The 20,481-nt window shown below is 34.7% G+C and overlaps 1 protein-coding gene across 2 annotated transcripts; it reads right to left on the bottom strand.

The window, feature by feature from the left end:
* Window positions 1-332: 332 nt before the first annotated feature.
* On the bottom strand, window positions 333-18,316 carry LOC110788897 (uncharacterized). 2 transcript variants are annotated; one of them, XM_056838685.1, is made up of 24 exons: window positions 18,016-18,316; window positions 13,189-13,406; window positions 12,769-12,874; window positions 12,566-12,667; window positions 12,408-12,467; window positions 12,183-12,261; window positions 10,894-11,041; window positions 8,811-8,934; window positions 7,476-7,656; window positions 6,768-6,796; window positions 6,437-6,585; window positions 6,116-6,218; window positions 5,936-6,031; window positions 5,738-5,790; window positions 5,494-5,629; window positions 4,319-4,381; window positions 4,138-4,197; window positions 3,879-4,040; window positions 3,368-3,441; window positions 3,182-3,275; window positions 2,339-2,475; window positions 2,163-2,243; window positions 1,865-1,970; window positions 333-643 (listed from the first exon to the last, which is right to left on the bottom strand). In XM_056838685.1, exons 1-24 carry the CDS (start codon window positions 18,187-18,189, stop codon window positions 563-565), a joined length of 2,616 nt encoding a protein of 871 aa, XP_056694663.1. In that variant the 5' UTR covers window positions 18,190-18,316; the 3' UTR covers window positions 333-562. The 2 variants fall into 2 exon arrangements, with proteins under 2 accessions (XP_056694663.1, XP_021849220.1); XM_021993528.2 differs by lacking the exons at window positions 8,811-8,934; window positions 12,183-12,261; window positions 12,408-12,467; ... (2 more) ...; window positions 13,189-13,406; window positions 18,016-18,316 and having other exon boundaries at window positions 10,894-11,034.
* Between the last annotated feature and the right edge of the window lie 2,165 nt (window positions 18,317-20,481).

The following is a 20,481-nucleotide window of genomic DNA, read 5'->3' as shown; positions in this document are numbered from 1 at the left end:
TCGCTTGTTCTATATCAAATATCAATTAATAATTCAACATAAATGAAATACTAGGTAAAAATTATACTTAAATAAACAACGCGAAAGTTGAAAAATACACAATGTTGTACATACAAGGAAACTTAATAACATACAAATATACAATGTATTAAATTCAAGAATATTAGGAAATATTTTTCAACAAGAAACCTTTTACGAGTAAAAGCCTAAACAATTCAACCTACACACGTACACACACATACAAAAGGTAAATTAGAGCATACACACGAGTTTATGTAGGGCATTCAACTTTTGAAAGAACCTATGGTTCAAATTAAGGAAGTAACACATACTTAAAAATAAAAGAACATATCCCATCTTCATGTTCCATGTTCCATTACTAAAGTGCACGTTCTTTTGAGAGCATGATGTTCAACATGTCCTTGTGTACAGTATTTGAGTTTGACATCATATATAGGCAAGAATGAGTGTAAAATATAGAAAATCAGTTTCATAACTTTCACATATGTGACTGAACATTGATAAGTTCACTGTTTAGTGCATCAGTTAGTTCAATATGATTCTAGGGACAATCATATGAAGAGGGTATGCCTTCGTAGGGATCTTCGAACGCAACAATATTTCCTAGCCGTGAGAAAACGATCTGCATCACACAAAAAAAAAACCTTTGGTTACTCTGTAAGTCCAACACTAAACCTTAGTAACATCTTTTAAGGACTTAAATTCACATTGTTATTACTCTGATCGACGCGTGATTTTATCATGCAAATAAGAAGCTATAAATGTTTCTAAGTTTCTTCTCTGTGATTATCGTCAATACTTAAGATTAAAGGTTAGAATTTGGAAAAAAACTCTTCTCCCAATTCTCTCTGCAAATTGCTTGAGATTCTATAGAAACCATAAAAGGAAACTCTAATTACACCGATCGACGGGTGATTTTGTCATGCATTCCTAAATCAACTTCAATTTTGGAAATGCATTGAATGTTTATTTACAACCCTTAACATTAACATGGTTTGACCATAAATTAGAAACCAAAAAATAAAAAACAGCCTAAGTTTAAATGGTTTAAGCACACACTACAATAAAGTCAATTTGTCCTAACTCCTAAACCATTAACAAATCTTTTTCCAAAAAACCTTGATAATACTTGGACTAGTCTGATAACTCAACATTGATATGAACTTCAACCGTACATCCTAAAATAGCAAAAGTGCTATCATTTCCAGGGTGGCAAAGTATTATTTTGCATTCTACACCATCATGCCTGATGCAAGTATACAGTATCATGACAGTTTCCAAGCAGATAAATCAACATGTGAAAGGGGAGATTATAGGGTTTGACTGAAGTAAAAAAAATATCTGAAAGTATCAACTTTGGTTGCTTGACCCTTAATATGAAGACCTAAGTTCCACTTATATGTGAAAAGGAGTTGAATTCTGATTCCTCTTCCTAAACATTATTATGGCATATGCGAAAGAGGAGTTGATTTCTACCATTATGTGAAGAGGAATCATGATCAACTTTGCTTACTTATGAGGTTTAACTTTTAAGCCCTACACATATTGATGATTTCTGGACCAATCCTTTGTTTCGGCATATCTAACAACCATGAATGTGTTTGGAAATTTGATGATTTCTCAAATTTCCCCACAACGCATATTGTTATTCAGGTAACATTTGAATGGAATTATATTATAAAACACATTAACTCGGTATTCAATAATCATGAGTGGAAGAGTGAATTTTACGCAAAACTCCTACTAAAAAAAGATCTGAATTTTTGTAGCCTGAAATCTGAGAATCATCTCCATGCAAACAGAAATGGCAGAATAGGAGGTATGCAAGTTTTCAGAGAATAACCTGGTAATCCCCTAACGCCCTTGTCTTAAAGGCAGATGCCGTGTAGTCAAAGTAGTATTCCCATGCTCGGATGAACTTCTCATCAAAGCCGAGTGAAGAGATTTTGCTGGAATTGCAGAACAAGTGATCAGCAGTCTATTTCACTATTCAGTATTGCTTACCTATATTGCTTACCAGTTCAAGATTTCGACAAAAAGTTGTCCTAGAATATTTCACATTAAAGCGACTTTCATTTCAAACAAAGCAAAATTGCAAATCATACCCTTCTATATAGAATAATAGTGAAAAGTTGTCTAACCTCTGGTTTTCCAGAAAATTTTTCCTCCAGCATCTTAGCGTTTGACCATAATGTACTCCGATGTTTTCCACATGCTCAACACTGCAGGCAAAACAGTTTAAAGTATTTCCATTTTCCAGTAGATGAATAAATACTCAAATCAAGCTATCGTTTAGCATTTCACTTGTCATGCTTACCAAAGTCTAGATGCAGAAACCATCGCGGATGTTATTCGGCTCAAGGAAGGTAGGCATCCACCTGGGAAAATGTACTCATAGACAAAACCTGAGCTTCTTCTGAACCCATCATACAGTTCATCTGGTACTGATATGGTCTGAAGAAAAAAGCCATTGCAAGAGATATTAGTTATATAAAACAAGCAGAAGAAATGTATGTACATTTCAGCTTCCTGCACCATTTTTCAGACTAAAGCCCAATCAAGATTCCACTAATATCCCTAACTATTAATATGCAAGAACAGGAGTCAAGGACACCATTATGATGATAAAAGAAATCTATTCCTACAAAGGAAAGAAATTGCTGAACAATGAAAAAATGCTGAAGGAAAAGGGGATGTGTCAAAACAAGAGAAAAGAAAAATATAGATGACCTGTGTACTGTGATGTTCTAATTATAACCTCCTTTCATAAAAATAGACTCCTTTACCAATGTTCTACCATTATGTCTAATTGTCTAAGTTTGCCCCAACGATTTGGGTTTAATGCACAAAATTTGAAGATTCAAGGTATGCACTTGTACAACGGCTTCACACCACGAATCAGCACAGGAGCTAGAGAAGACAAAATAACTCTCATAACAAATTTGATAAACTCTTGATTACATCAACTATTGTTGATAACTGTGTTGGATCAGTCATCAGGTTTAAGACAAGTTGATGATTTAGGTATTTAGGTAATTTGTCATTCTATTAAGATTTGTGTTTGTTTGCTTCATATCACATTTGGACCGGGTCATACAATAATAACGAAAACAAACACTAGCAACTCATAAAAGATTTAACTTTCCCAGAAAGACGTTACCTGAAGAACAAGAAGCCCGTTGTCTGCCAAAACGGAGTCACAAATGCGAAAAAATTCCTCATAAAATTCATGCCCTACGTGCTCTATCATCCCACTGGTTGAGCAACAAAATTAGCGCACAGTATAAGAACGGTCAAATGATAATTGTTATCTGCATTTTTTTAATTATCAAGAAGAGGGTCTCACCAAGAGATGATTCTATCATATTTGTAGGCAGCTGGCAATTGACGATAATCACATAGAAGAAACCGTATGTTATCCTGTCAGAAGCACATATTGTAAATAGGTTTAAGAGGCAGAAAAATCATTACAATCAGACAAAGAAGAAATACATTTACTAATCACAATAGAAATTAATAGATACAAATAGTGTAATAAAATTTCCAGGGAAAAAAATGAAGATATGGAAAAAGTATTTGGGAAAAGAAACTAAAGTTTGGCCGGGAGAGGAATTATCACAGCACAGATTATCACTGCCTGCAGATTGTATCAAATATCATCTCTGCATTAACTTTGATCAATAATATTAAGCACCTCATATTAACACAATTCAGGGTACCACTGCAGGCAGATGAAATGAAGGACAAAAGAGACAAGGAGACAAATGAACATGTTAATCAGACGAAGTCAAATGTACGTGTGTGTGACATTCCCTAGAAAAACAAAAGGGACAAAATATCTGGTAAATGATAAGCACCTGTAGGCCAGCCTCCTTCACTCTTTGTTCCGCCACTTTCAGTTGTTCTTCGGCAAGAGTAATGCCAGTGTATCGGCATCCAGTCTTTCGTACAATTTCAATAGCGAGGCTACCCCAACCGCAGCCAATGTCAAGGACCTCATGGTGCTTCTTTACTCTGGCCTAAATTCATGCCAAACAAAAAAGAGTTAACCTGGAAGTTAGCTAAAGACTACCTGATAAAATATGCTCCGTAATCTATTAAGCTAGAAATACTCACCTTGTCTATAAGAAGATGGAGTTTTCTAAGTTGTGCAACCTTTAAGTCTTCGTTTTCAGACTGTCATGCAACAACAGAGTAACGAAAGAACCGGTCAAAATTGGTAAGTTCAGGAGAAAAACTATCTACAAAGCTTAAAAGATTCAACTTTAACTTTTGAGTGAAATTCTTCCATTCTAACCTTAAAGATGGCACAAGAGTATGTCATTGTATCATCCAGAAAGACCGAAAACATCTCGTTACTCTGGTTAAAGGATAATAAAACGTCAAACACAAGCCATAACTCTTTTGTCACACAATAAATAAAAAACAAAAAGGAGAAAGAAATAGACAACTTTAGAATATTTAAATAGGGTTTAGGGGGGTTTTTGTTTCTATGTATTTTCTATTTCTCTTTCAGTTAGTGACATAATAGCGCAGGCACAAGAAAAGAATCGCAGATTGGCTTTCCTACAGTTCAATTTCAGGTGAAAAAGAAATCTCTTTTTATTATAACTTTGTATATCTAAATGCATGCAATCACAAATAATTTAATGGTGGTAGCTTTTCTTTCCAACTTAATAAGGCTTTCAAAGTTGGGAGTTACACCAGGAAATGTCCATAAGTACAGGGTTACATGGGGGTTACTCTCTCTCTCTCTCTCTCTGTTTAACTGGCCTAGTTTGCAGGCTTTTTCATAGTATCCCATGATTATTTCTTTAACTAATTATTCGAACAGAAGACTTCATTGATATGGTAGATATTTAAAATAATAAAAACGAGGTCTATTGTCAAGGGATGGAGGAAGGAATGCACTTGCTAGTTTCCCCTCTTTTACACCACAAGCTAACAGAAAAGGCATAAACCTCATCCTTAAGGTGCTCATTACGACTCGATCCAGCAACCATGTGTCATTAATCCATGACGTGACATAGAAAGGCAAATATATCCCATTCTTAGAGATAGTGACAAGACTATAGCAAGGGTTTGATAGGCGAGCCAAGTAAATTGACATGATTGGTACTCAATTACAAAGCACAATTTAATCATCTTAACTAATGTTTAATGATCATTATGGTGAACACATACTTTGTGTTAGCTTCATTTAATGCCCTTCCTTTTGGAAACTCCCCCATCCCAAGGGAAAGGCTAGAATAGAAAAAAAATCAGAAAACATGGAGGCTGACACCTATCAGTAACCAATTCTTATCTTCTAGAAGACAAGGACAATAAGGAGAACTGAGTAGCAGCTAATTCATTATACCAATAAAGAAAATCTAATACAAATTTATAAGCATCCTTTGACAGTTTTAAGAAAAGTCTGGATATCAGTAAGAAAGAACATTGTCATATACTAGATAGCTTGATAATCCATACCAAGTCATAATGGCCAGCAATATTCTTACGGGATGCTGCAACCGTGTTTCTTCTACAGACATGTCTGTAAAAATATTTTGCAGAGGTTATCCCAGCAGTAAAAAACATTGGTGTCCACCATCCTTTGAAGTCAAAACTGGAAGAAGAAAAAAAGAGAACATTTAAATGAATATGAAGGACAAACTGGCAAGTGGCAACACCTATTCAAGCAGACTCCGTTATTAGCAAGGACAAACTCACAAACCTCTTTTTATCAACCGAAGTAGAAGGGTATAAATATTGGTTGGCTAGAATGATCTGCATACGCATTTGAAACAAATGAATTAACAAATACGGATACTGGGCTGCTTTAGGATATGCCTAGTAACTTAGTAAGTACTCAGAAAGAACAGTATCATTGTACAATAGTATCTTAAGAGCAGTGGAAAAATTCCCCATTTACCCTGAAAAGATTCAGGAGACCTTCATTCTTATCAACAAATGATATATCCCCATTAATGTATGTATCTGCAAAGCCAAAGTCAGCTTCGGTAGCAACCTGTAAGCAGATGCCGAGAGTCCATCAGCTCCAGATATCATTAACAGACAAGGCACAATACAAAAATCAACCAAGGAGCACTACCTTCCAGTAAAACTGAGGATTGTGTATTCTTATTACAGTTTTCCAAGTACACCTTTTCTCAGAGCCCTCAAAGGTCAGAATACCACCTCCCTCCTCCAACAAACTGTCAAGTGTAGAGAACGCAGAAAGAAAAACCATAAACAAATGGTTCATTAGAAGAGAAATGAGATAAAGATATTTTGTCCAACAAGCCACCTGCCCATCTTCGGAAAGATACCAAGCTAGGAGGTATCGTACTGTATTAATGATAGAGCTACACAAGTGCAGTATTCATAATAGAAGACACATTGAACATTGATTGTAAATAGGAGAAAAACTTACATTATACATCCAGCAGATATAAAGCCTTTGAGAAATTTGATTAAAAAACAACGAGCCCCTGCCTCTGTCCAGGAAAGTTTCATCTGTTTTGGGATTGGTAGTGGACTGAAGCTCCTTCTTAAGATGGATTGGGCAGCAATCAAGCCATCCTGAAAGACAGTAATTAGCCACACAGTGAACACAGTGTCAGCAATGCATTATTGAATCACAGAATGCATAAAGGATCTTAAAATAGTAACACTTTCTACATGAGTATCTTCAAATTAAAATTGCATTAAGGATTTAATACTGTGCTTTGATTGCCTAGACCAAAAGTAGCAGAGATTTTTACCTTCAATCCATCCTCATGAAAACCATAGCCTGAAAATAAGAAAAAGAGATTAAAACAACCCAAGTAACTGAAGGAAAAAGGTTCAGAACGCCGTACTTAAGATTCATCCCCATTCATAATTATGTATCTATCCTTCTCATTTGACTGTCAATAAAACAATCTCCATTTAGCTTTTTCCAGAATCCCTCTTATTTTTCAACTGTATTAATAAGTCAACCCACACTAACTCCAACACTTTTCCATACCCATAGCAGTAAATTACTCATAGATGCTTCCATAAAAAAAGTTATGGAGGTTGAAGCAAATATTTCATTCACCGTCCCATTTGTTTCGACTATTTTTTTTACTTGTCTCATTTTATTGAAAAATAATACATCATTGGTTAATACTATTTACTCCTTCTATGCCCATGTTATGGATGGTATATATAAGTTGCTTTTTTAACTTTCATGTCTGGTCTTGGATCACACAGAAGAGATAGGTGATGATGAGAAAAGTTAAAGTTATTGTGTTGAAGGAGGGGCATGGAGGGGGGATGAAGATGAGATCATGTTGTGTCCCAAAAGTTACCCCCCCCCCCCCCCGCTTTACTTTTTTGTTTAAAATTACCTGTTCATAAAAATGTTCCATGTCTATTCTGGCTTTATGACAAAAATAAAAAGGGTGGAGGGAGTTAGTTCTTCAGGTAAACTTGTTTATGAAGCTTACCATGATATGCTCCACAAAACCAAATCCCTCTCTTTCCTTGAATATCACCAAGCTCCAGTGAGGCTCTTGTTGCAGCAACAGAGGGTATACAGTGGCCAGTTGACCATTTAAGTAAGAACTTCTCTGGCACATGAGGTGGATCAAAGGTCATAAGAAGAGGTAGATTCGTCTTGGGAATGTTCTGTACAAGAAAATTTCACAGAATCAACAAAAAAACGTAGGGGTGTGTTGGGTTTCTACCACTTGCAATCAAGATACTTCGCACACACTTATGAAAGAAATTTGGGAGCGTAAATGAAACAGAGGAAGTATTTTAGCTAACTTTATCCAAATACCCTTTCAATTCTCTTTCTCAAAGTGCGCGTCAATGAACTTGGTTGCAAATATTATGAAACAGAGGAAGTATATGAAAAAACACAACTGAAACATTTTTAACGCCTAGAGTGAAGCACCGGACAATAAAATTAGGCATGTACGGATGTACCATTAGATAATAAATTAGGACGACTTAGATGTTAAACATGCTTTAAGAATACTGGATTTCCTTCTTGTATAAAATAAAACAAAAACACAGACATACACAAGGCACTTTACAAGAAATGCAGACCACCTCCAAAGCAAGCAATACAGGTAAAATGTAGCTTTCGTAAACCTTTATAGATTCAACATCATAGCAATAATATTTACCTAATTTAATCAAATAATAATTTTTGCTGCTTTTTAATATTTATCTTGAATGCAGTAACCTTTACAAACTGGAAAGGGTTCAAAGCATAGATTAAGAATTGGAATAAGATATGTTGTTCAAATAACATACAAGAGAATTCATCAAGAGCCACTCGACTGATCTATTTAAAGGAGGCAAAACAATGTTCTTAATGATATTGAACAAGAATATACGAAGAAAGCAAGCATGAAAGCATGTTCCAGTCAACAAGTGTCTACAAGTTAGTTATTTAATTATAACGAGCCATTCTTAGTATACTAATTAAGTGCCATTTTATACAATAGGAGCAATTACAAATCACTTCACAAAAAGTATCAAATTTTGCACATTCCAACCACCTACACCCATCAAATATGACAATTAAATCTTTTGAAGTGTCTCTATAAGACATATACCACCACAAATATGAATAGTCATAACCATGAGATACTCACACTAGCACCTTTTATGACATACAGCAATTATTTTCATATTCCAAATTTTAATACTCACATGGTCAAATCCAAATTAATATATAATTGCTATACATCATCAAATATGAGCACACCATCAAAGGATCATTCACAGCACATATTCCAGTATGGGGATGGGGAAGAAAATTTACAAACCTGCAGCATATTTAGCCAGTATGTCAAATAAATTTTATTGTTTGTGCTCTCCATGAAATTCCATGCACTCCAGGCATTGGAGTTTTGGGGCATCAAGTTTTTGTCATGATGAAGATATATATCACTGCCAATAGAGAGTAGAAAATTGTATATTGATAAAGTGAGTGTAAAACATTATGTTATCAGTGTCAACAGTTTACAAGCTGTGGCAGACAAGAGGATTTAAGTGCCAGAAAGCTTGAATAAATTGTCGTCATGATATATGCAAATTCTTAATGAAGCAAACTATTGCATACAAGATCATATTTTGACATCTAGTCAATGCATGTCTGTAATAGCTCGTGGCACTAGAAGCAGAATAGGATACAGCTTAAAAATCATTACTCCTATCCCACTTTAATCGGCCACAATTGGTTAGAGGTCATTTTTTAAGGAATTCACCCTAAAAATCATTAATAGTTGCTGTAAGCATCTTTTTATGATACTACGGATCAAATCCTAAGAAAGTAAAGATTGCTGTGGAAAAATTCATAGTTTAACATACTAACTATGAAAAGAGGCCTATTTTTTTGGGATACCCCAAAATGTTACTCATTTCATCCAACCTTTTATGCTCCATATTATTTGTCACGTCAAAAAATGCAATGCTAATTGCTAATTTTTACACTTGATAAATTTATTGCTAGACCCGACTTCTACTACAAATATAATTGTTCCTTCAATAGATCTGAGAGAAGCTTAAGAAAGCCAAGAACATTTAGATGGAGTTAAACTCAGCAGACTTTACTGGTATGGTGGAAAAGGTAAGAAAAGCACCACAAGCTTTGCCACAAGCCCACAAGTGCACGAACAATTGTGATTGGATCAACGAATGCTGGTCTTCACATGCATAAAAATAAAAGCGCTGCAATGTAGATGGACTTTGGCCTGTGATTGAGGAGAAGTTGTTTTAACAGAAAGTGAATCACTTGGTTCAAAAAGGGTGATGTATCATGAATGTACCAGGTTTCTCTGTCACTGATGACAGGGTACTGAACTCACAGAAAGCTACTTCATATCAAGGAGGGTATATTGATGATTTTTGTAGGTAAAGATAGTGAAATGAAGTTGATATGATTTATGGTTTAAGCTTTTGCACATGATGTGAGGACCAATTGTTCCGAGAATCTGGGAATTAGGAGCCATGCATAGCCTTAGCACTATAAGCTAGTAAGGCCCATTGTTTTGGTGTTGGATGATGTAAATTGTCCAATAGTTATTAACAAATTTCACAACTCCTTTCGTCCTAACTCCTAATTTACACTTACATACAGCATATATGGGGTCCGAAAATGGAATTACATACCTCGTAAAAGTTTTTTCTCCGTATTTTACATAAATGTTGAGTCTTCCTACCCACACATACTAGCTCAATTTTCTTCACTTTCTTTAATATTAGCGTCATTTTCTTATGCCAACTTAACTTTGGTATGGAAGGAGTATCAGTTACCAAAAACATAATGAGAATCCTCAATCTATGTACATGAACCTTAAATAACAATCATACGGGAATGGAGGCATGAGAATTTCCAAGTGCTTCCAACAAACAAACAAGCAAAAAATAATGCAACAAATAACCTTTTCATAAGACATTAATCATATCCTCTCGTTGCCATATCTAGTCATAATATCCCTTTGACAATCTTGCCATGATAATGAATAGGACGAAATACATTCCGGTGAGTGCAAATGCACTTACGATCAAAAGAAAAAATAAATTTGACATCAAGAGTGAAAACTCAATATACTAAAATCCCCCTCCCCCTTTTAAGAAAAGAAGGACATCCCATGCAGAGCCGATCTTGCAAAAAATAAAATCTTTAGTGAATATGCTAAGATATGAAATTGTTCTCATGAGAATATTCCTATGGATTCTAGCACAGTATGCATTGACGACAAATGGCAATTATCATTTCCTACCCTCTTTCACAAAGGTAGCAACACAAGAGTAAAGATAGCTCGTAGTAATTAAATTAACTTTGCTGGTCATAATATTTATTTTTAGTTCGTGCGTTTCCTGATGTCAAACAAAAAAGATCCAGACCTGTATTTGTACTGGAAAGCACCAAGTATTCTCATTTCATCATGTGTAGCCTCCTTTCCTAATATCTTTATGGCATCTGGGGCAGGAACAGCTAAAATGCATCCATCATATGCATCTTCCGAGTCGCCATCATAGACTAACATGCAGCCTGTTAAATATTGATGATGGTCATAGGATTATTACGCAACTTTGAAATAAAGAAAAAAGAAATAAGCTACAAACCAGGGCTACAGAGGACATGTTCTAGACTTCTAGTTGGGTCAAAGTTTCTCTTTTTCACTATTTCCTTCCTAGAATACCCAGCTTGTCTGCTTGTGGCCGTTGTGGGTAATACACATATAAACTATCACATAAACCAGAGCCAGAACTTGGTGGTTGCCTTTGTTATCTCTCCTTCACCATCCTTTTTCTAATAACACTGCAAGTCTGCAACACTAAGTTCTGTGCAGGTCATCTGAAAAATGACAACTCTCTACAATCCTCCGCTGGTAAGGGGACAGATTGCATTCACTTTAAGTGATTACATCTACAGCACCATGTACCTTTCTAGACACCAGTAAACCTACTTAATTTAGGCAATTTACATTTTAACTCTTCTATATTATGTAAAGAAAGGATCTCTAACACATTTCAACAACTATATAAAAACTTCCGCATCCCCTTAACGTAGACCATCTACGTACACTGCTGTGAGGTATGGTTGGAGGAAACAGAATGGAATCAAATGACTGGAACAAGAGAGGGAAAGGGAATGATAACCTACTCTTACGGATTGTTGGGTATTACAATGGAATGGAGTGGAACCAAATGAGAGAGGGAGGAGTCAGATTGAGGAGGGTGACATGATGTGTTACCTCTGGGTGGGGAAGGGTGGTGGGTGAAACCATATCCCTCAAACCAAACAGCAATAACGGAAATACTTTAGTGATACCATTTAAAAATTTCATACCAACATGCTCTAAAGTCAAGACAATATTCAGTTACCACTTAGGCAAAAGAAATTCAATAAAACGAGAAAACATAATCCTGAAAGACAAGCTCTATCAAGCAACTCCTTGATGATGATCCACAAGCATTCTGAAGTCACTGCACTCATATATAGACAAGAAATCCACAAAATCCACACCATGTCTGCACAATATATAGGTATAGCAAACTTCTCATGTGGAATAAAAAAAGTTTTGCACATCTATTATCAATGCAGTTTAGTGTAACATGTTAAAAACCACGCATTGCATACATAAAGGTGGTCGTATAATACATATAAGATGTTAGATGTAACCACAGACCTTTATCATTTGTTGAGACAGAATGCACCTCACAGCTAGTTCGTATTTGACATCCCCTAACCTCCAGCTCCTCTCTCATCTGCAAAGATATTTAAAGTCCGTTTAAGTTTAACTGTTTAAGTGGATAGAAAAAGTAAGAGAACTTTAAAAGCCATATAAATAATTAAATGATAACTGCTAGTGCTACTAGTAGTACGGAGTATATTGCAAGACAAGAATAAAAACCTTATTCACATAATACTGAGAGCGTCCTTTGATGGTAAGCCATTGTGGACATCCAGACAACTGCAAGTACCCAGTTCGACTACTTAGCTACATAATAAATACAGAATACTAGAACATAGCGAACAACAGAGATTCACAAATATAATAATGGCATGCACCTGAAGCAAGTGATGGTTGCGACAATAAGATAGAACAAAAAAGGCAGAATAATCCAGCACATTGTCTGCCGAACAAGACCAGATGGAAGCACACATGGGAACCTACACATATACAGTATTAGCTCTTGCTTGAAAGTTGAAACAACATAAGGCATCATAGATTAACAAGCAAAAGCATATGGAAACAGTTTCAGCAATCTCACCAAATAAGCCTTTTGAAACAGTTCGGAGAAATTTCTTGTCTTAATAAATTGACCAAGAGTTTCAGTACGATCCATGTCTGGGTTATCCTGAAGTCCTTCGAGATATCTTCAGGAAGACAGAAGCAGTGAGTATGAGTTGAAAGTTAACCATGCTAATAATCAGGCACAGGATAACAGAAAATTTTGACAATTATGCCAAGCTGACCAGAATTCCCATTGCAGTAAAAACAAGAATAACATATACTCCACTCTGTAAGCTAGGTCTGGAGGTACAATAAAAGAATAACATATAAATCTGACTGAACATACAACATTCATTAACTTTATGATTACAGAAACTTGTAGCATTTGTTAAAAAGATGCAAAAATAACTGAAGGTAAACTGCCACTCAGAGAAGGAAAAGGTAGAAATAGTCTTACAAGACCACGCCATCTTCGAACTTCCTGATTTCTTGGAGCATCCCCCAGAAGCTTGGCTTGAGTGCATTACTCTTTTGTGCAAACAAACTTCTTAACCCATTTTGGGTTCCCCACTCACATCCTTGGCCTTTTTCCAAACTCACGGAAAATGACAAGTCAGAGGGTTCTATATCCACGCCAAGATTATCAAAGAGCTCTGTCAAATTTGGACATGAAACCTGCCAACACAAACATATGTCTACGTCGTAAGGAAAGCAGGAAACTTAGACATGAACAGTGGTACATAATTATATTGAGTATTATCAGTATCTGCATAATAATGCATCCTAAGCAGCTATGGCATCTAAATCCTTCAAAATTCAACTATACTACATTAGCCTGATTTAACCACTAACCCCTAAAACGAGTTATGTTATTGTAACTTATTTCAGATAATTTCGGACAAAATAAGTTCAATTGAGTTTAATAGAACCCACATTAAGATGCAAACCAATGGGAGAATGGAATACACATATAACTCATCAAAATTTACTTCATTGATAACTACCCCCTCCTACAGCCCTAGTTCCTCTCACACTTTGTTTGTTTTACCTAGCTTCTTAGACAAAAAAAAAAAAAAAAAAAAGACAACAACAAAGTAACAATGGCTTGCTTGAACATTTGCAAAAAGGTATAAGTTCTTAAGTTTCTCGGTCTTCGTAGCATGAAGGTATACAAACGCGATAATAAACGTGTTTAGATGATCATTAGGAGTTCAACATGTTTTATGTTACTCGAACTCTTCATTTAACCTCAATTACCCGTGTGCACACTTTGACACTTGATTTTGAAACCAAAACATGGGAATGTTTTATAAACCAGTTGAATCGGACACTTAGAGGTTGATTCCAAGTAAGTAGTAACATATAGTCCATGAATTCCATCACAACAAGTACAACTACCACATTATCCAAATTAGATTCTTTAAGCTACGTTCTGTTCACCTTATTTACAGAAAAACAGAAAAAATAAGAGTTGCCTAAGTACAATTTATAACTAAAATAAGTTTTGATAAGTTCTAATAAGTTCACATGAGTTAAGTTCAGATAAGTTCAATAGAACAAAAGAAATTTCAGTCAAAAGAGAAAACATAATGTCATTCAATTCCCAGTTGCAAAAATTAAAACAAAAAACTAGAAATGATTACCGAATTCAAACATCAATCAGCAGCGAATTAAACAACATTGGGCAATTTCGAAAAAGAATTTCCAGAAAAATCAAGGAAAAAGTACCTTGTTTAGTTAAGACGATGATATCGTAAGTAAAATTGCACAATACACATTATCGTTAGCAATCCCCGCTCTTCTAAATGTTCTTCTCCATTTAATTTCTTTCATTGTCTGAGGATGCATAACTGATGAATGATTATTCTATTTCTCTAAAAAACTTTCTCCCCCATTTGATTTTCCTTCTGGCTTCTGCAGTGTTCGCTTCTAGCCTTCTACAGTTCTACATAGTACAGTGTCCGACTTTCGTCTTCTGTTTCAGACTCAGCCCGATCAGCTGGCCCTATTAATTTTAAGATTCATTTTGTTAATTGGTAAAAAAATAAGCGTGTACCGACCCTGCTTGCAAATAGAATTGTCAATAAGGCGGATTGGGTGGGTTATCGTGGGTGGTTTGGTGGGCCGTGGGTCAGGGAGTTGACATACGACCCATTTCAGTGAAAATCACGGTATGTTGATCATGAGTTGTGTTGGAAAAAAGAACACAGTACGTGATATGGGTCGTGGATCGAGTGCTTTCGATGGGCTTGGTGGTAACGACATATTTTGGGGGATGATGTGACTCGGGTGGGTCAGGTGGGTTTAGATGAGTTTTAAGAGCTGATTCATGTGACCATGTGGGTTTGAATACTTCCTCCGTCTTTTAATACTCGCAACGTTTGGACTTTTGCCATTATTCATATAATATACTTTGACTATTCTTAGTGCTTTTTATATAAGATAAAATATAGTCATGTGGGATCTTATTAGATTCGTCCCAATGTGTATTTTCAAAATATCAACTTTTTATAATTTTTGCATATAGAGAATTTAAGATATAAATTATCAAAGTTGTGCATTGGCATGCGTGAAACTAACAAACGTTGCGAGTATTAAAAGACGGAGGAAGTATTACTTAAGCGTTAAAAAATTATAAATTTTATATGAACTTAAATTAATTGATTTTATGTCATTGACATACTCATATAAATGTAGTTAATGAATATTTAAACAATAAAATTAGGATTTATTTGTATTTTAAACATAGAAAATAGTTTAAATTAGGATGGCGGGTCTGGTGGGTCTCACGGTTAGGGGGGTTGGGTTCGGGTATTGGGTGGGTTGTGTTTCGTGGGTTGAGTTGGATGGGTCTGGTATGTCGTGACGGGTTGTGTCGGGTCTCAATGGGATAGGTCGAAATGGGCTTTGTCGAAAACTCGACCCACGACACATAATAAAATACACAGCTTGCGTGGGTTGTGTCATGGGTTATAAGTGAGCTTAACCCACGTGAGCCACAACAGGCTATGTTGAAAAAATCGACCTACTACACATCAAAAAAACATACGGGTTGCGTGGGTTGTGTCATGGGTCATAAGTGGGTCCGACCCAAGTTACCCACTATGACTGTCAGGTTGGGCAGGGTCAGACCCGACTCATTGACCATCTCTACTTGCAAAAGTTCGGTAGGTACATTGTGTTTGTGCAAAATTTCTAACATAATGTCTATTAAAGGCACATGACCCCTCAATCTGCATCTCGTGTTGTGTCAGATTGACAGACTCGTGCCGTGTTGGACACCAATAATTACGTGTCGGCATGATCCCTACCCAACTCTAACATCCCCTCTAAGTATAAATTGTTACTAAGGTACTAACCAATTTCGTCAAAAATTTACGTTCATACCTAATTCAGAGTATAAAATTGCAGGCTTTTTGAGTAGGAGCGAAATAATCCTCCAAATGTATGTCTTTTAGAATGCGTTCTTTTCAACTTGTTGAACTTATATGAACTGAACTCATCTGAACATATTAAATTTTACAATACCTTATTTAATATAGAAGATCTGAACGAAGCCCATTAAAATGAAATTATGCGAAGAAAATTTAGACACTCACACAACACGACACGATATATAAGTATGTAAGTATGTAACTAGTCGATCTGGTATGAGACGGGCCTATTCGGATCTAAAACACGCGGACACCTAGTGTGAGAGGCCGGTATGATCTACAATAATGCATCAATTTAGCCTTTTTCCCAGGCCATATCCACATAACACACAATCAAATATTCACATGTCGCAAGAGTGGTCATGTCGAAGTATCTTAATTCTTAACGAACATGCAAATAAGTTAATAATTAAGGTGTTCTTCAGCTGCACTATTCCATGGTGTTGTGGACTTGTGGGTATCCACCGTCTCTTTGTCAGCTCTATTACCTAATTACCTTGTTTTGCAAGTTATTGGCCCTCCACCCTATATTCAGAGAACAAGCGAACCAAGCGGTGCTAATTTACTACGGAGTAACCCACCTATAAAACATGGGTAGCTATTTCAACTCGAATTTTTTTTTACTACGGAGTACTGTCGTCGTTTCTTAACGACGGTTTAAAATATTTTCTTTCATGGAGTAGCTAGATCAGATGGCATTTCTAATTTTCTACAAAGAATAAATAACAAGTTTCTACGGCGAAGAGAACATAAATGGTTACATTTCCAATGCATTTGGAGCTAATTTTTTTTAAAAAATATAAAATATACGAAGTATTATTCAACCGGATTTGTGATCGAATCCTAACTTAGTTAATAAAATATATTTTTTTAAAAAATATAAAAAATATAATATTTTTTTTAAAACTTTTCATGTAGATGTCAACTAATTTCGTTGATAAGTTTTAAGGGGGTGGTACCCAAGATTTGTGATCGAATTCCGTCTACACTAGTTGTCGCCTTGCACTTTATGCCACTTTCTATACACAACAAAAAAGAAAATAATATATTTTATCGGTTCTCCAAATATCACACCATTTTGACTTTTACACTATTCATGTCGTGTCTTTGATCATCTTGTACTCCAATGTACTACCCCCGATTCAAAATAATCTTTACACTTTTCGTTTAGTCCGTTTTATAATGTTTTTTGCACTTTATTTTATTCTATTTTTTTACATAAAAATTTACCACATTACCCTTCTTACCCCACAATATTTACAATTTTCCACTTAGTTTCTCTTACGTTATTCATTTTTTCTTAACCCACCACATTTCTACACATTGCTCTTACTTTTTCCATATTTTATTATATTCAACCAATTTTTCCATTTTTGTCTTAATATTTGTGCAAATAGTAACCATAAAGATCTTTATGAAACGAATGTAGTATACGTAAGAAAAAATGTATTAAGGTAGAATCTTGTTATATTCGTATCGATATATATACTTGCTAAATATCATTTTTTTATAATTTTATTTATGCATAATTTGAGAGATTAAAAGTCAAAATTAATCATGTGTTGGGGAGTGTGAATTCAACATACATGGTGCAATACTTCCTTAATGCTCTACACGTCTTCTCCGTACTACTAAGTAATTAATCAAGGAAGTGAGAGTGAGTGGAAAAATGTAAATATTGAAGAAGTATAATAGGTAAGGCACGACGGTAAAACTTGGTTACCAAAAGTAGAATAAAATAAAAACTAGTAGACCTTTATGAAACACTGAAAACAATGAATATGGATTGAACATTAAGGAAAGAAGGAAGTAATTAAGTAATTGCTATTCAAAATGGGGAAGGCATATACCCTGTTGAAGATCATGAAGCCAAGGTCAATATCAATACCATCAACATTAACAGTTTTGGCATGTCCACCCAAATGATCTTCTTTCTCATACAATGTCACTTCCGCTCCTGCTTTTGCAAGCTCAAACGCTGCTCCCAATCCGCTAATCCCTCCTCCTACCACTGCAATTCTCATTTTTACCCCCTTTTTTCTCACTTAATTTCTTTCCAAATTAGCTTTTAGCTTTTCCCTGCATGCACTAGCTATTAGCGGTTGTAGCTAATTATGCGTGTCTTTCTACTTTTAGAAATTTTGAGAGATAGATATAGATTACCTTATTATTATTAGATGATTATGATGTGTGAGAGTCTTATTTATAAGCTTGTCATAATGTGATTAGTAGCATAGTGGGCCACACCTAATTGGGATTTTCTTTGTGTCATGAAACATGTGGGATATTCAATACTCCCTCTTATTTTAAAAAGATATACACTTTGATCAACACATAGTTTTAGAAGAGTGATTTGAATTTATTAAAATAATATGAAAATGGGGTGGTAGGTGAATTATTTATTATAGTAAAAAGATGATGTGAGTAGGTGTAAGGACCACAAGAAAGAGAAAAATATTAATATAATCGGAGTGAAGACTAAGATATGCCAAAAATGAAAAGTGTATCTCTTTTAATTTTAAACTACAACCGTTTTAGAAAAGTGTATCTCTTTTTAAAATACGGATGAAGTATTTTCTCGGTACAATTGCATTATGTATAACTTTTGTACTATTTCATACGAAGTACTTTATATTAGGACTATATTTTCTCGATTTTTTCTTTGTGTTAGGACTATGTTTCTATTAAGATAAAAAAATGTTAATCTAATATATAAATGACAAATTATTTTTTATCACCTAAAGAACATATTTTTTTTACCACATAAAAAGCTAAAACTTTTATTTTACTACCTAAAAATAAAATAAAAAACTTGTATTTTTACTACCTAAAAAAAAATATATAACTTGTTTTTTACCACCTGAAAATAGAAAAATTGATGAAATCGATAATTTGGAAAGCCACAATAATATAATATCTCTTATATTTTCTCTTCTTCCACGATTGCATCCATTTAATTCCCTTCCCTTCCCCTGCTTCCTTAATTTCCTTCCATGAATTCACATAATTTTTCCTCCCATTAATTCACAAAATTGACAAAGTTCAATGGTAGCAAAGAGAGGAGGGTGAAGGAGTTAAAGAAAATCGTAGGGGGGTGTAATTAAAAAATTAGAGGGAAATTGAGTAAGTAGGCCTCACATAACAATTTCATTTATTTTTCCGTTTTCAGGTGGTAAAAAACAAGTTTTAATTTTTTTTAGGTGCTAAAATACAAGTTTAATTTTTTTTAGGTGGTAAAAAACAAATATTCGAAATTTTTAGGTGGCAAAAAATAATTTATCCTAATACATTTTTTTTTTAATTTGCCCCATTATTTTCAAATGATCAACCTTTTGATACTAAAAAAATATTAACACCTTAACGATAATGTCAAAGTTTGAAATAACAAGCGTAAAAGTCAAAATGATATTGTTAGAATATTCCTTGAATCGATCAAGCCCCTTAGTATAACGCCCCAACACTCCTCAAGATCAATAAAACTTTCCTCTTTATTTACGTTATTTAGCGATGTCAATGAGCCGATACACTTGCAAACAGCTCGTGAACAAGCTCGGTCAAAGCTCGTTCATTAGTAAACAAACGACCTTGAGTAAAAAATTTAAGCTCATTTAATAAATGATACTTGCTCGAACAACCTACTGTTCGACTCGTTTAGGCTCACGAACAACTCGTTCATGTTCGTTTTCAAGCTCGTTCGTGTTTGTTTATAAGCTCATTTAAAAGCTCGTTTATATTAAATTTCTACAAAAATGTTTCTATAGTAAATATAATAAAATATTAACAAATAATATATTATGATATTATTCATATAATTATGCTAAAATTAAGGGTAAGAAATTAACTAAATACTAGTATACTTCTCAAACTACCGAAAACGTATATGTTTACTATTCTTATTTCTTCAATCAAGGATATATTAATATTTTTAAAGGTCAAAATCCTTAAGTTTATGTTTTTATGTTTTATAATTTTTGAAAATAATATTTCTCTTATTAATATGATTGTTTAAATTCAATCTTGTTTGTTTATTAAGGCTCGTTTATTAAGGCTCGTCTGCTAATAGCTCGACTCGACTCGAGCTTGAACTTAAACAAGCTACTCGTGAGCTAAGCTCGAACAACAAAAAACTTAAATGAGCCAAGCTCGAACAGGAAAAATAAAAGCTCGGTTAAGCTCGGCTCGAGCTCGAACTCGAAAATTTCTTATCAAGCCTAGCTCGAACAAGCAAATATTCGGCTCGCCTCGGCTCGTTGACATCCCTGACATTATTTATAATGTTTCTTGCTTCCATTATAACAGATACAATTATTACAACG

Source organism: Spinacia oleracea, chromosome 3 (genome assembly GCF_020520425.1).
Source record: "Spinacia oleracea cultivar Varoflay chromosome 3, BTI_SOV_V1, whole genome shotgun sequence".
NCBI lineage: Eukaryota > Viridiplantae > Streptophyta > Magnoliopsida > Caryophyllales > Amaranthaceae > Spinacia > Spinacia oleracea.
This window is presented reverse-complemented; position numbering and strand designations above follow the sequence as displayed.